Below are 14,165 nucleotides of genomic sequence, written 5' to 3'. Positions count from 1 at the left end.
TGATTCTTCATAAATCCTACATAATTAAATATTTGAGATGTAAACAAAGCCATTCAGAGTGGTTTGTTGTAAAATGCTCCGTTCTAGAGAAACTTCTCAAGTCAGAATAATTCACAGTGGTGGTAATAGGAACCAGATGTCTGCAGAGTTCACTGCATTAAAAAAATCCCGCACAGAAAGTTGCTACATGAAATGGTTAGGTGTATGCCTCCTGATGTCCAACACACTGTTTTGTAATATTTTTATGATCAGGTCTTTAAATAAATAATTTTAAATCAAATTCTTTTTCTCCATTCATGGCAGAGGGGTACATTAAAAGGCAAAATAGTCCCCCATAAGAAATGTATTTTTCCACATATATGACTATTTTACCATCATGAACATTACATATAAAACTCAGAAGGCACGTGTCGCTTGTGGTTTTGGATAGTAGAGAAAATTGCTGTATTTGTGTTATGGACATTGTGACATCTTCGACCACCACTATAAAGAAATCTGTTAGTCTCTCTACAATGAACAGCTTCCCATCAAACCACTCGGAATGACTCTCGTTTACATCTCAATGATTTATTCAGACGTTTTGAAAAATTGGTGGAATTCCCCTGTAACCGTTGGGAATTTTCCACACGCCGTGTCGTGTCTTTTATTTTGAAGTTTCGCCCCTCTCGGACCTGTTATTTGTTTCTACAGTGGGTGTGTGCTCACGTGCATTGGTGCTGATGAGCCGTTCGCGTCGCTGGGCTGGTCTGATCTGATCTGATGTCGGAGGCTGTTGCTGCGCTGTTGTTTGTATCGGCTGTAAATATCGAGGCAGAGCGGAAAGCTGCTATGTTGCTTGCTTCCAGCTCTATTGATTTGACAAGGGAACACGTCGGATTCTGATCTGAAGTAGTTTCAAGCGAAGGTGAGGCAGCTTTATGACGAACGGAGCTAAAAGAAGGCATAGCTAGCGCAGTCGCTGCTAGCTCCGTCGGTTAGCCGTTCGGTGGTCGTGAATACGAGCTAGGGCAGATGACACAGCTAAGCTAACCTCTTCGCCGACATACCAACTGACACATTGACTGGCGTAAAGAGACTGTTGCCTACTTAACCTAGCAATATTTAGCGATAACATCATTTAGACAGAAAGCTTTGATGTTGATCAGTATGCTGTATGCGGTCAGTCTAAAGCTTGCTGGTTGCTGTAAGGTAGCTTAGCTAGGTTAAGTTAACTGAAGTAATCTGGCTAACGTTAGCTGATGATAGCTGACGTTGTTTGGTTATGTAAGTTAATTAAAACTTTGCAATAAAATATTAATTGTTTACAGCTGTCTTTTTTACACTGTTTTGATTGTGTCCCCTCAAAGTAAGACCGGTGTTTACATTTGCGCAACAGGCTGCATTTTAACATGAATAGCTAACTCCGTGTTGTGCAGCGGTGTTGACTGTTGAATGACAACTCGCGGTTTTGGCGTTAAAGCAGTTATTAGTTCTTAGAGGTCCTCTAAGACGGCGTTAGATAGCTAACTGAGCTAGCTACTTTACCGACAGCGAGTAGACGTCGTGTGAGGTTAGCAAACAGCTACTAGTTAAACTTCTGAAGCTGAAATCGGAATCCAGTAACGTGACTTTTGTCTCAGTAGCCTGGACTACGAGCCGCTAACCGCGTTTCGGACAGTCAGTGTTAATATCGTCATGTGACTTGTTCAGCTGAGCACCCTGTTTGTTAGCAAGACAAAGCCAATTATACGTTAGTCATACTTTTCTGTTAACGTCTGTTTACGTCCAGTGTTGCACATGTAAGGTTTAATTTAGTAGACAAACACGTTTGCTTGTGTTTTGTATCTAGTTAGCTAGTTAGCTAATTGACATCTCGCGCAGTTGCTTCTCTTCACGTACGACTTTTCTTGCAAACTGAACGCTAGCGCACATTTCTGTCTCTCCAGGACGTTTATGTAACGTTTGACTGCTAGCAGTGTTTTACAGTTCGTTATTGCTGATGAGCGTGTGCGTGTTGTCCTTCAGACTGAATGCAGAATGCTGGACACGGTGACCGCCGTGGTGAGGTTTGCGCAGTACGGCAACGGCACCGCGCTTCCAACGGCGGAGAACACGTCAGCTGTGCCTACATGGCCCTCTGAGGCGAACATCAGCCAGCCACACAGGTGTCTGCAGGTCCTTTACGAGGACATTGGCAACTCCAGGTATTGTTATTCTTTCAAGTGCTCCTGTTGCTTTTCATTTGATTTTTTTTTTATTCTGTGCAAGTGTCTTGACAAGTGAACCAGGTCATTCATTTAAATTCAATCCAGTTTAAATCAGTACCTCCTGAAGTGCTGCTTATAATGTACTGTGTGTTTGTGAACTTAAAATGTAGGGCTGCACTTCCCCTTTTCTACCGTTTATAAGCAAAAAGTCATGTGTCTAGCGTTTCCTTGTAGCTCTGTATTGTTGGGCATTTCCCACTGTATAAAAGAAAAGCTTTCAGTTTTGTTTGTGTGGTGGGTAAGCCTGGTTGTTTTATCACTGGTCTAATGTACTGTAAGTTACTGAGGCTGTGACCAAAATAAGCATTTTATGATGGTTTGATTTTGCAGATGCTGCAAGTCTCTCACAATACACTTGCAGTTTTTTAGTAAACACAATAGGTCACTTCATCAGCTGAATGTGTAACATACAATTCAGGTTTGTCACAAAGCAACAAATAGAGTAACATTAGCTAATGTTGATGGTGGCTGAGCCAAAAGCAAAACAACAGCTCTGTACAGTTAAATACAAAGACTCTAACATGTTTTCTGTACAGAACTGCTGTTTGTTTGTTTTTGTTTTTTTTTTAAACAGTGTTTTGTCAGAGCTTTGAGAGTCTGCATAGTTTTGTTTTCTCAGACCCTAACACGTTTACTGTCTGCTGCTTATCATACAGTGACAACGTGGACTGGTAACTATAAGCAGCTATCGTGGACTGAGAATAAAATGTGCAGCTGTAGTCATGTTCTGTACTTTTTTCCTGATCCTCATCTCCTGCACTTTTCAAAATAATTTTCTAATGCCAACAGTGCAGTTGTCACCAGAGGCCTGTTTTTGGAGAAGTACATTTCCTGCAGGCTTCAATTCTGACTGTATATCCCACTTTATCCACCTGGTTATTGATTTCATAAGCTAAAAGAGATGTGTTAGATTTGGGTTGGAGTTTAAACCTGTAGGAAGGTAGATTTCCAGGAGGACGGTTGGTGATCAGTGGTCTTGGCTATGCAAAAAAAGTCAACTTTAGTGTTTTCCTCAAGCAGCTAGTGTTGGTCTATTTATGGAACTGGTGAGTATTGACCAGGGCTGAAGATTAGAACGTTATGTTTCATGTATTGATTGATCCATTGGTGTATGAAGTAGTTCACCCATATGGCACAGTGCTAATCAGGGAGTGGAAATTCATTCTAATTCTTCTACTTCAAGGCTTAGATACTCGCATTGCTATCTGTTTTCTTTTACATTACACTATCACTTCAGTTGTGCTAATGTTATGCAATGACTGAATTAAGCCCACTCTCTGGCCTTTCTGTTAGGGTGCGCTTTTGGGACTTGCTGTTGCTGGTACCTAACGTGGCCTTCCTGGTGTTCCTGATATGGAAGCTGCCGTCAGCCCGTGCCAAAATCCGTGTTACCTCCAGTCCCATCTTTATCACCTTTTATGCGCTGGTGAGCTGCTGTTTTGAAGACATGTAAAACAATATTTACAGTCAGTGTCAAATGCCCAAGCTTTTTTGTTCTGCTTTACTGAAGTAACTTACTCTCTTTACCTTTGCTGTAGGTGTTTGTAGTGGCAGCAGTAGGAATCACTCGTGCTGTTGTCTCCATGACTGTGAGTGCATCCAGTGCTGCCATTTTAATAGACAAGGTAAATAATACACCACCTCTCTAAAAGAAACCAACAGGGGCTTTCCTTTCTTCCAAGAAAGCTGTGATCGTAATCGCCTCGAGTTGTAGTTTTCCATCTGAGTAATAAAGTGTAATCTTTACTTTAAACAAATTCTTGAGATCAATACAAATCCAAAGAGAACTTGCACATAAACAGCAATTCCTCAGAGAAGAAGCATTTTAATATTTTCATGCTCTAATTAACTCATCAGACTCCCCATATGCTGTTTCATAAGGTGCTCAGCACTGCTACTGTGACATCCGCCCTCCTCCTTTAACTTCAAATGTAATGACACCCCCACAGCTAATTTTCTGTTTCACCTGAAGACTTTGATTAGCTATGTCTTGTAGCCTAAGCTGTTGTCTCATGCTTTTTATGTTTGTGTGTGTGTGTGTGTGTGTGTGTGTGTGTGTGTGTGTGTGTATATATTGTCTAAGCTTTGGAAGTCTACTCATTTCCTTACAGAAGCCATCACAAAGGCAACTACCAGTGTTGGCAGAAAGCCATCTTTATGTGGCCTTCAACATTAATGGAACTTTGTTCTATGAATGTTGACTCATACTGTGTTAATACTCTTCTTGTAGCTCCCATTTCATTATATGACCATTGTTAGAAGTTATAAGCCTCTGTGGTCTGCTCTCATAAAGTATGTACTATGTGTTGTCTAAGTTTTTGTGTTCTGAACAGATAATTGTTCCAAATATATATGAATAGAACAAATACAAAAATTCACAGAATGACTGAACCTCTGTGGCATGGCTGCCCAAAGTGTGTCCAGTTACTTAGACATGTAAGTTTCCAAGTTAGCCTGTGTGGACATTTTATGATTTTTTGCCAGAAAGTTACCCTAACCCCAACTCCTTCACCCAGTGAGAGAACAAACATGACTTTATAGTTTATAACATTTTAAATTTGTATTTGTAAAGTATTTTTAGAAAGAAAAATATAGTGTAAAATAAATTACATTGCAAAATAAACATGTATGCTCGTTCCACTACAAACACTGCAGTCCATCCTGCTCTATGGGTGTGTTACCTACTCTTGCCTCAGTGTATGCTTTTTATCTTTCTGTTCTTTCTCATAACCATTTGTTATTGTGGTCTGTTTAGTTTTCATCTTTTTTTCATTTTGACTCATTTTCATCAAGACTTTAATTGCAGTTGTTTAGCTAATTTTAGTGCACGGATTGGCAGGTTTAGGCACTAGAGAACAACTACACCTACATGTTGTAGGTGTATAAAAGTGTATAATAGCCCTGCTCTGTTTCTTTGCATGAGGATGGTGAGACTCCATTAAAAAAAAAGCATAAAATTAACAAGTAACACAACTCAGAGACACACCAGTATGTACAGAACTCAAGGGGAATAACAAAGTGCTGTTGTTAGGTTCTAGTTATAATTAGTCAGGTGGTGTAATAGTAATGAAACAGGCCAGCATTATTACTGAGTCTGCATGATATGAAAAAGGGAGAAATGGGTATCTATTGGTGGCTTATAAAGGAACACATACTTTTGACTCTCACTTTTCACTTCTCCTACTCCTCCTGAATTTGCAGAACCTCTGTCTAAAACCTTGGAGATCTTTGACCCTCTTTTAGCATGGCAGAGAGGGAATCTGGTTGAGGGTGTGCTTTAGTGTTGTTTGTGTAGTAATAAAAGCTGATAAGGGCTGTGTACTGCTTACAGGTGCTGTGGGAAATTACTCGCTTCTTCCTGCTAACCATCGAGCTCAGCGTCATCATACTGGGACTGGCTTTTGGTAGGCTTTGCTAATTTTGGTCTTAATAAAGTGCTTGAGTTTGATGTTGGTGGGAACAGCGGTTGCTATAGCAACCTCACAGTAGACTGGGGTTCAGTTCCCCTTCAGGGAAGCATGCCATGCTATATCAGTAAAGTTGAACAGTCTGGTTCCGGATGCAAAAATCCCATTCATAGTTGTCATAAAGAATGAGGTTTTTAGCCATCAAACATTAATTGGTTTTAATCTTTAACATGATCTCTTAAATAGTGGTAAGTTTATGAAAAGTTGGTATACAATCGTAAGTAAATGTGGTTTCAACTTTGTTTTAAAAAAAAACATGCTTTAGTCCCTCATTCTTTGTAAGGAAATAAATTGCCTGTAGTCCTTAAAGAAGTTCCACCTGTCTCAGATGTTATTGTTTCAATGGAAATTTCAACTATGTGGTTTGATATCTGAGAAGCGTACAGTGATCTCTGACATAAGGCTGCATACTGCACCAGTTTCACTGTTAAATGTGCTGTGTTTATTTAGAGATGAGAAGAGTGTTTAAAGGCATATGCTGGCATGCACAAAAAACAGTTTTTAATGATTCTAACAAAAAATCATTAGTCATTAAATATTCTAAAAGCTATGCTTTAGAATTAAACAAATAGATAAAGTAACTTTGTATGGTATAGCTTTTCCCTTTCATTTCTTTAAATGTTGAAGTCTTGTGGGTAAATTTGCAAACAGCCTTTTACATAAAGAAGACTCAATATTGTTCCACTCAGCATTGATGGCTTCAAACAGTTGGAAAACACTTCTAAGCTGGTTTGTGTTTAACGTAGACTTAGTATTTTCTATAGGGTATAAAACTGGACCCGAAAACAAATAAATAAAACGATAAATAAAATTTATTAGCATGTTGTGCTTGGGCCCTTTTATTTTATTGCATGGGAGTGTACGCACAGATCAAGTCATCATGACATGCTGCTGCAAATATAATAAGCATGTAGACGACAAGAACATACCAATACACATTAGAAGGTGCTCTAAAAAGAAAGGTAGGTTTGTTTGTTTGTTTGTTTGTTTTTTTCCCCCACATTTGCTGAAGATTTGTTCCAGGAATGGTAGGGGGACAAAAACAGGGAAATATTTCACAAATATGTGTCACTGGCATCTAAAAAACAGAAATGATGATAGAAAGGTTGGAGATTAACTAAACTCTCTGGCTGCCTTCTGTCCAACAGCAGGATCCCCGTTTCCTGTGATAATCGCACAGTGATATAGCATTAGAGTTTACACACACTTCAGGTTCCCTTTCACTAATTATATTTACTCATCTGAGGATTAGTATAAATCTAAAATGTTTTCTTTCATAGTAACATGAAGTTAGCTAGACTGTGCAACAATGTTAAAAAAAACCCCCACGAAAACAGAAAGACAAAAGGTAAACACTATATGTACATTAAAATGTCCATGTAAAATTCACAGTACTTTTGGGATAAGTAGTTAATTTCGTTATTGAAAATGTTAAGTATGCAGTTTTCTACCTTTTGCCTTTTGTCCATTTATTTATTTTGCTTTTTTTGTGCTGAATTAATGTATTAAAATGTCATTGATCTCATAGTTGGTTGGTTCAGTTGAGCACTCTTCATATAAGTATTTTTCATAATGTCTATGGAGAAAATGAATGGGATTTTTTACTTCTCAAACTGGGGCTGCTGAAAACATGGCTGGTCACTGTTTAGCTCTATAAGAGTGTTTGGGCAAGTAGTCAGTGTACAGCTTGTATAGCAGTATAGATTTACTGTCCTCTGAAAATAAAACACAGCCATTAATGTCTAAATAGCTGGCAACACAAGTGAGTACACCTCACAGTGAACGTGTCCAAATTGTGTCCTGTTGTGTCGTTGTCCCTCCCTGGTGTCATGTGACTCGTTAGAGAGTGGTGTAAATGGGGAGCCGGGCTGTTAAATGTGGTGTTTTTGGGACAATTCGCTCATACTGGCCACTGGATATTCAACATGGCATCTCATGACAAAGAACTCTCTGAGGATGTGAGAAATAGAATTGTTGCTCTCCCCACAGATGGCCTAGGCTAACCATGAAACTGAGCTATAACATGGTGGCCAAGGTCATACAGCGGTTTTCCAGTACAGGTTCCACTCCGAACAGGTGTTGAGTTATTTTCAGAGGACAGTAAATCTATACTACTATACAAGCTGTACACTGACTTCTTTAGGTTATATCCAAGTTTCATTTCTATAGTGTTGTCCCATGAAAAGATGTAATAAAGTGTTTGCAGAAATGTGAGGCGTGTACTCACTTTTGTGAGATACTGTAGTACATTGAAGTGTGAGCTCATTGTGCTATAACATGAATTATGTTTTGTTGTGATAGGTAATTTGGAGAGTAAGTCTAGTATCAAACGTGTGTTGGCCATAACTGCAGTGTTGGCACTGGCTTACTCTATTACACAGGTAGGAATCAAAACTTGTAACAGGGATAAGTGATGGTTAATAAATTATTAACACTTATTACAAGCATATGTCATAAATAGCAAACTGTGTGTGTTATCTGTATCCCAACAAAATATGGTTCTTCTGTCTTTCCTGTTACAGGGTACACTGGAGATCCTGTACCCTGATCAGCATCTGTCTGCTGATGATTTTAACATCTATGGCCACGGGGGGCGACACTTCTGGCTGGCCAGCTCCTGCTTCTTTTTTCTGGTAATTGGCCAGTGGAAGGCCTGCTCTCATGTGTTTATGTGCACGCCAGTGGTTCACTATTAGTCTTACTAAATCTGCTAATCTAACGTAGATATGATTATGCAAATCATAGTTTGCTTGCCATGGTCTGACAAAGGTCTTAATTGACCTAAGCGTAGCATGATTAAAACATGTGGAATATGCCAGTGTTGGCAAGACTGGTAATTGGGCATTAGAAACCCTGCTCTCATTTACACTGTTTACATGTACTCAAGTGGTTCAGAATTTAGACTAAAACTGATTATCTAGCTAAGAAATGATGATAGAAAGCTCAGTTTAAAAATTCAAAACAGATTTGAGCACAAAATGCATACGTTGCTCCAAAATAAATTGCAAAAGGTGAAAGGATTCATACTTTTCTAAAGAGGAAAAAAGCAACAGAAATATTTTTAAACCATGGGAACATATGGGCGTATTTCACATTGTAAAGGCAGACTATGCTAGCGTACCCAAACAGGATTAAATATGGAATTTTATTTATACATTTATACAGCTCATGTAAACATCTTGGCTCCATCCAGTATCTTATTTAGGCTATTCTGTGCATGTAAACAGTTATTGTTATAATTTATTGTGTTTACAGAGATGGCTTGGTTTATTTTCAGCTTTATGTTTCTGCTGGGAAAAAAAAATGTATTTCCACTTATTTGCTTTTCCTGTAGGTTTATTCTTTGATAGTTGTCCTGCCAAAAACCCCGATCAGAGAGAGAATATCATTACCATGTAAGTGGAATCCTGATTCATAATTTCCAGGGGTGCCAAGTATTAACTACTATTACTGAGTGTGACTGAAAGCATCTGCTGTCATTTTTGCTTTTGCTATAGCTAAAAGGAGTTTCTATGTGTATGCGGCCATCCTGTCTGTGCTGAATATGGTGCAGGGTCTGGGCAGTGCTCTGCTGTGTGCTGATATTATTGAAGGCTTGTGGTAAGACATATTTTCTGTCTTTCCTCGCTCTCTCACACCCTCTCTCTTTGCAAACTTATTACACTTTTTTATATAGATATCAGTCTTTTAGTAAATGAGCTCTTGTTCTCACTGCGACTTCCCATGTGAGCACAATATAAGACAAGATTTGGCTGTAAATAAATTCTGACAGCATCTGTGTGTGTTTGTTCACAGCTGTGTTGATGTCACCACATTCCTCTACTTCTCCGTCTTTGCTCCTCTCATCTACGTAACGTTCCTCAAAGGATTTTTTGGGTATGTAACCATTCATAACACTGAAAAAAAAAGCATGCGCTGTTGGTCAGCATTGCTTTCATTGGTAAATGTGGTACAGAGGATAGAGCACACATTAGTCCTTGAAGCCTCAGCATCATCTAATTCCTTTGAAATTACACCAGCACTGCCTCTTGTTCAGTAATCTTTCTCTCACAGGCTCTTTGACAGTGGAATTAGATCATATTTTAGTATTATTATTTACCTTGTTTCCAGGCTTGAAAAAAGGCATCTAAAAATACATTTTTGTGTTTAGTTGACATAGATTAAAATATTAAAATATTATTCTGTAATTTATAATTGAATAAAATAAACATTAACATCACAAGTGATTCCAAGTCTTTGAACGGTAGTGCATGGCTGAGCATAGACTATCTGTGTAGGGAGACCTAGAGCTGAAGAAGTTGCAGGTGTTGTAGCACAAAGATTTGTTAATGATACACTATATTGCCAAAGGTCTTCACTCACCCATCAAAATAATTGAATTCAGGTGTTCCAATCACTTCCATGGCCACAGGTGTATAAAAACAAGCACCTAGGCATGCAGACTGCTTCTACAAACATTTGTGAAAGATTGGGTCACTCTCAGGAGCTCAGTGTCAATTCCAGCATGGTACTGTGATAGGATGGCACCTGTGCAACAAGTCCAATCGTGAAATTTCCACACTTCTAAATATTCCACAGTCAACTGTCAGTGGTATTATAACAAAGTGGATGCGATTAGGAATGACAGTAACTCAGCCACAAAGTGGTAGACACGTAAAATGACACCGCAGGGTCAGCGGATGCTGAGGCGCATAGTGTGCAACGGTTGCCAACTTTCTGCAGAGTCGATCGCTACAGACCTCCAAATTTCAAGTGCCCTTCAGATTAGCTCAAGAACAGCACAGAGAGCTTCATGGAATGACTTTCCATGGCTGATCAGATGCATCCAAGCCTTACATCACCAAGTGCAATGCATAGCGTGGAATGCAGTGGTGTAAAGCACTGCCACCGGACTCTAGAGCAGTGGAGACGTGTTCTCTGGAGTGACGAATCACGCTTCTTCGTCTGGCAATCTGATGGACACATCTGGGTTTGGTGGTTGCCAGGAGAACAGTACTTGTCTGACTGCTTTGTGCCAAGTGTAAAGTTTGGTGGAGGGGGGATTATGGTGTGGGGGTGTTCTTCAGGAATTGGGCTCGGCCCCTTAGTTCTAATGAAAGGAACTCTTAATGCTTCAGCAGACCAAGAGATTTTGGACAGTTTCATGCTCCCAACTTTGTGGGAACAGTTTGGGGATAGCCCCTTCCTGTTCCAACATGACTGCGCACCAGTGCACAAAGCAAGGTCCATAAAGACATGGATGAATGAGTTTGGTGTGGAGTGGAGAGGAGTCAGGCCTTTTCGTCCAACATCAGTGTCTGACCTCACAAATGTGCTTCTGGAAGATTGTTCAAAAATTCCCATAAACACATTCCTAACCCTTGTGGAAAGCCTTCCGAGAAGAGTTGAAGCTGTTGAAGCTGCAAAGGTTGGAGCCACATTATATTAAAACCTATTAAGAATGGGATGTCACTCAAGTTCTTGTGTGAAGGCAGACGAGCGAATACTTTTGACAATATAGTGTACTTCTAAAAAGTGTTAGTCCCAATGTAAAAAAAATGAAACAAGCAAAATGTAAAAGATTTGAATTTTGATGTTCATTTTGAAAAATGTACGGAGAATGAATTTTCTCCACAATAATTTTGCTTCCTCACAAGGGGGCACTATAAGCATGCAGTTCGCTTTTGTGTGTATAATTGGAAAAAGAGGAAGCCCTCACTGGCAGGAGCTCCAAATACACACGTGTCACAGCAAGAGAAATAGTAAATTATATAAAGGTATAGTGGAATTTAAAGTTAAAAAAAAAAAAAAGGACATAGTATCTATAGAAACTGTAGGAGGAGCTTCCAAATACAAACATGTTTGTGCTGACTTGGACTGTGTCCAAAATGGTGTTTAATATTGTGTACGCCCAGTTAGTGGGAATACTTCACAATTTACATGACTACAACTTCCTGGAGCAGAATGACCAAACATTTGGAGGGAGAAACTACATATTCCTTTCTCAAGAAGGAGTGTGATATAGTTTTTTTTCTCGTGTGTTTGCACAGAATTAATTTCTGCTAGTATGTGCAACAAGCACATGTAATATTTTTTTAAATACATTTTTATATATATTTTTTGTATATTGGCATTTAATGTTTTAGTAGTGGTTGATTAGAATAAATCTAAATCCTTTGGTTTTTGTCTCCTTTCTTCCTTTCGTCTCCTGGCTTTAGTTCAGAACCAAAGATCCTGTTCTCCTACAAGTCTCAGATAGATGAGCCAGATGAGCCAGATGTGCACCTGCCTCACACTTCCTCTGCTGGCCTGGGCAGCAGGAAAGATATGGAGCACAGTTCCTACTCCAACACTCAGATTGACACATCAGGGGCCTACCTGGATGATGTAGTCTCTGGCCCCTACGGAATGGGCCACAGCATCAACAGCATCGACAGTGATCGCTGGAGGGCAATCAATGCCTAAGTGATAGCAAGAGGAATGGAGGGATAAATAAAAAGGACTGGCCACAAGTGGCCTAGAGATTGGAAACCCCTCTGTCTTTCCAACACTGAACCACATTCCCTTTGAAAGTGGATTTGAGCTGAGTTTGTCACGGCCTAGCATTATAGGTCAGTATTTTGACAGTGCATTTGTGTTACTTTGGTCCTGAAGTGCTTTTTTGCCCTTATGAAGTGTTTTTTTTTTTGTTTTTTTTTTTTTCTCCCCTTATACCCAATACCCAATGTACTTAACTGTACCACCAATGTGTTTGAAGGCCTGTGCAGTTTTTTGGTACTGTGTTGAACACAGTACTCAGAGTATTAGTTTGGGTATTATAGTAGGAGTAGTAGGATTACAGATGGCTTGGGTATAAATGAGCTCGGGCTTAATTTGCTGATTCCAGAGAGGTGGATTGATTTTAAACTGCAGAACGGGTATTACATGGAGTCTCACTGTGTGCTGAGTTTCCTTTTTTTTTTTTTTTTAAACAACTTTTGCTGGAAAGAAGCAAGGCTAGATATATTATGCTGACCTGAGCCTAAGTCTGGACCCACTGCTTCTGTGTTCCCTTGTGTTTTTATTTATTTTAGTGATTTATGCTATTTTTGCCCGTCTTAAGTCACCTATCATCATTCCTCCTGACAAACACAGAGTAAGCACTATGGGATGCATCCACAAACAATGGCAAAATGCAGAAGTTCACAAAGATTGACTTGAAAAAAAGGAGCAAATGCTGAAATTGTCTTTATGTGTGAAACCGACAATGTGACAAGTGTTTGGTGCATTACCAATCCATCCAGCAATTATTATACAGGTTTTTCTTAGACCATTTGCCTATGCTGTTTCTACTTCATATGAAGACAGGTGTGTTTTACTGACCAAAAATCTGTATATATCTATCTAAATATTGTGTGAGTATAAATTTTCAAACTTTGAGTGTTTCTTGTGATTTCAGAAGTGGAATAATGCTTTTAAATCCTTGCTGAGCTCCTAATGCCCAAGATCAACTATTTTTAATCTCTTATTATGGATGCTTATGATTATTTATGGGTAATGGCAATACCACATTTTTTGTCTTTGTAGTCTAACAGCTGACAGATTGCAGATATCGCAGCTAACTGTTTGCCACAGAGCTCCTATGCGTGATTTGTTGTGCTGTAATATTGGCTTAGTTGATCCAAGCCTGCTTTCCATAAAAGCTGAACAAAAGATCGGGCTAGCATAGCAAACTGAGCATTGAATTGAGCACTTGTTCTAAAGAGACTTTAGATGATCTTAAAACCCCAGTGCTTCTTGTAAAGCAGGCCCTGCTTGGCAGTTATTAAAACGCCTTCTTTTATTCCGTGTAACTTTCCCTTAAAAGGTAGATCAGAGTAGTAAAAGACTACATCTGTTAAACAGGATTGTCTCCATGAACTATAAGACTGTTATCGTACAGTATGTAAACGAAAGATTTATTTTTCCATGAATGTGCATTGTTATACTTAGAAGTAGATCTTATCGCCACAAGTGTTACTGCAGTCCAGTGTTGTAGCCTGTTGGTTGTCCCAATGCATGTTGCACCTCTCAGCGTCCCTCACCTTTTGGCCAAGTAGTGTCTCTGACATGTTTCTGAAATTACTGTATTTGTGGCTTGTGAATATGTGATGATGCAACATCGCTCAGTCCTATGAAGAAACGTTTCAATTTGGAGGTGAATACGACGATGTTACCTATGAATGATGCAGATGATAATACAATTATTTTAAAATTTCTCCCAGATTAAAAGGATCACACAATAAGTTTGCCTCTGTTCATTTCTCTATGCTGTAGTATTGCAAGCGCACCCCGCTGGTCTAAAGCGGCACTGCAGAGAGCCTCAGACAGAAGCCAGAGAGCACGTGACGCGTATTAACTCTGGCTTTGAATTAACTGATCTGGCTCAGTTCAACAAACGCGGTTTTTGTCCGCTTGTGAAGTGACCGTTTCGAGCGAACAGCCGCTATTCAAT

The 14,165-nt window shown here is 39.3% G+C and overlaps 1 protein-coding gene across 2 annotated transcripts; it reads left to right on the top strand.

Moving 5' to 3' along the window:
• Positions 1-700: 700 nt before the first annotated feature.
• tpra1 (transmembrane protein, adipocyte asscociated 1) lies at positions 701-13,956 on the top strand. Of its 2 annotated transcripts, none has more exons than XM_037535151.1 (11): positions 701-904; positions 2,005-2,183; positions 3,540-3,672; positions 3,785-3,835; positions 5,578-5,650; positions 8,015-8,094; positions 8,236-8,346; positions 9,048-9,108; positions 9,211-9,313; positions 9,509-9,589; positions 11,911-13,956. In XM_037535151.1, the coding sequence occupies exons 2-11, from the start codon at positions 2,017-2,019 to the stop codon at positions 12,155-12,157; spliced, it is 1,107 nt and encodes a 368-aa protein (XP_037391048.1). In that variant the 5' UTR covers positions 701-904; positions 2,005-2,016; the 3' UTR covers positions 12,158-13,956. The 2 variants fall into 2 exon arrangements, with proteins under 2 accessions (XP_037391048.1, XP_017553395.1); XM_017697906.2 differs by having other exon boundaries at positions 3,785-3,871.
• Positions 13,957-14,165: the final 209 nt, after the last annotated feature.

The sequence above is a fragment of the Pygocentrus nattereri genome, chromosome 26 (genome assembly GCF_015220715.1).
Source record: "Pygocentrus nattereri isolate fPygNat1 chromosome 26, fPygNat1.pri, whole genome shotgun sequence".
In the NCBI taxonomy this organism is placed as follows: Eukaryota; Metazoa; Chordata; class Actinopteri; order Characiformes; family Serrasalmidae; genus Pygocentrus; species Pygocentrus nattereri.
Note: the sequence above shows the minus strand (reverse complement) of the source record. Positions and strands in the feature narration are given on the sequence as shown.

What these genes read in the sequence shown, in the direction of transcription:
- tpra1 (XM_017697906.2), top strand. Translation starts at nt 2,017, where the DNA reads ATGCTGGACACGGTGACCGCCGTGGTGAGGTTTGCGCAGTACGGCAAC. An exon ending in CATACTGGGACTGGCTTTTG is followed by an intron (nt 5,651 to 8,014) that starts GTAGGCTTTGCT and finishes TTGTTGTGATAG; the next exon opens with GTAATTTGGAGAGTAAGTCT. An exon ending in GATATTATTGAAGGCTTGTG is followed by an intron (nt 9,314 to 9,508) that starts GTAAGACATATT and finishes GTTTGTTCACAG; the next exon opens with CTGTGTTGATGTCACCACAT.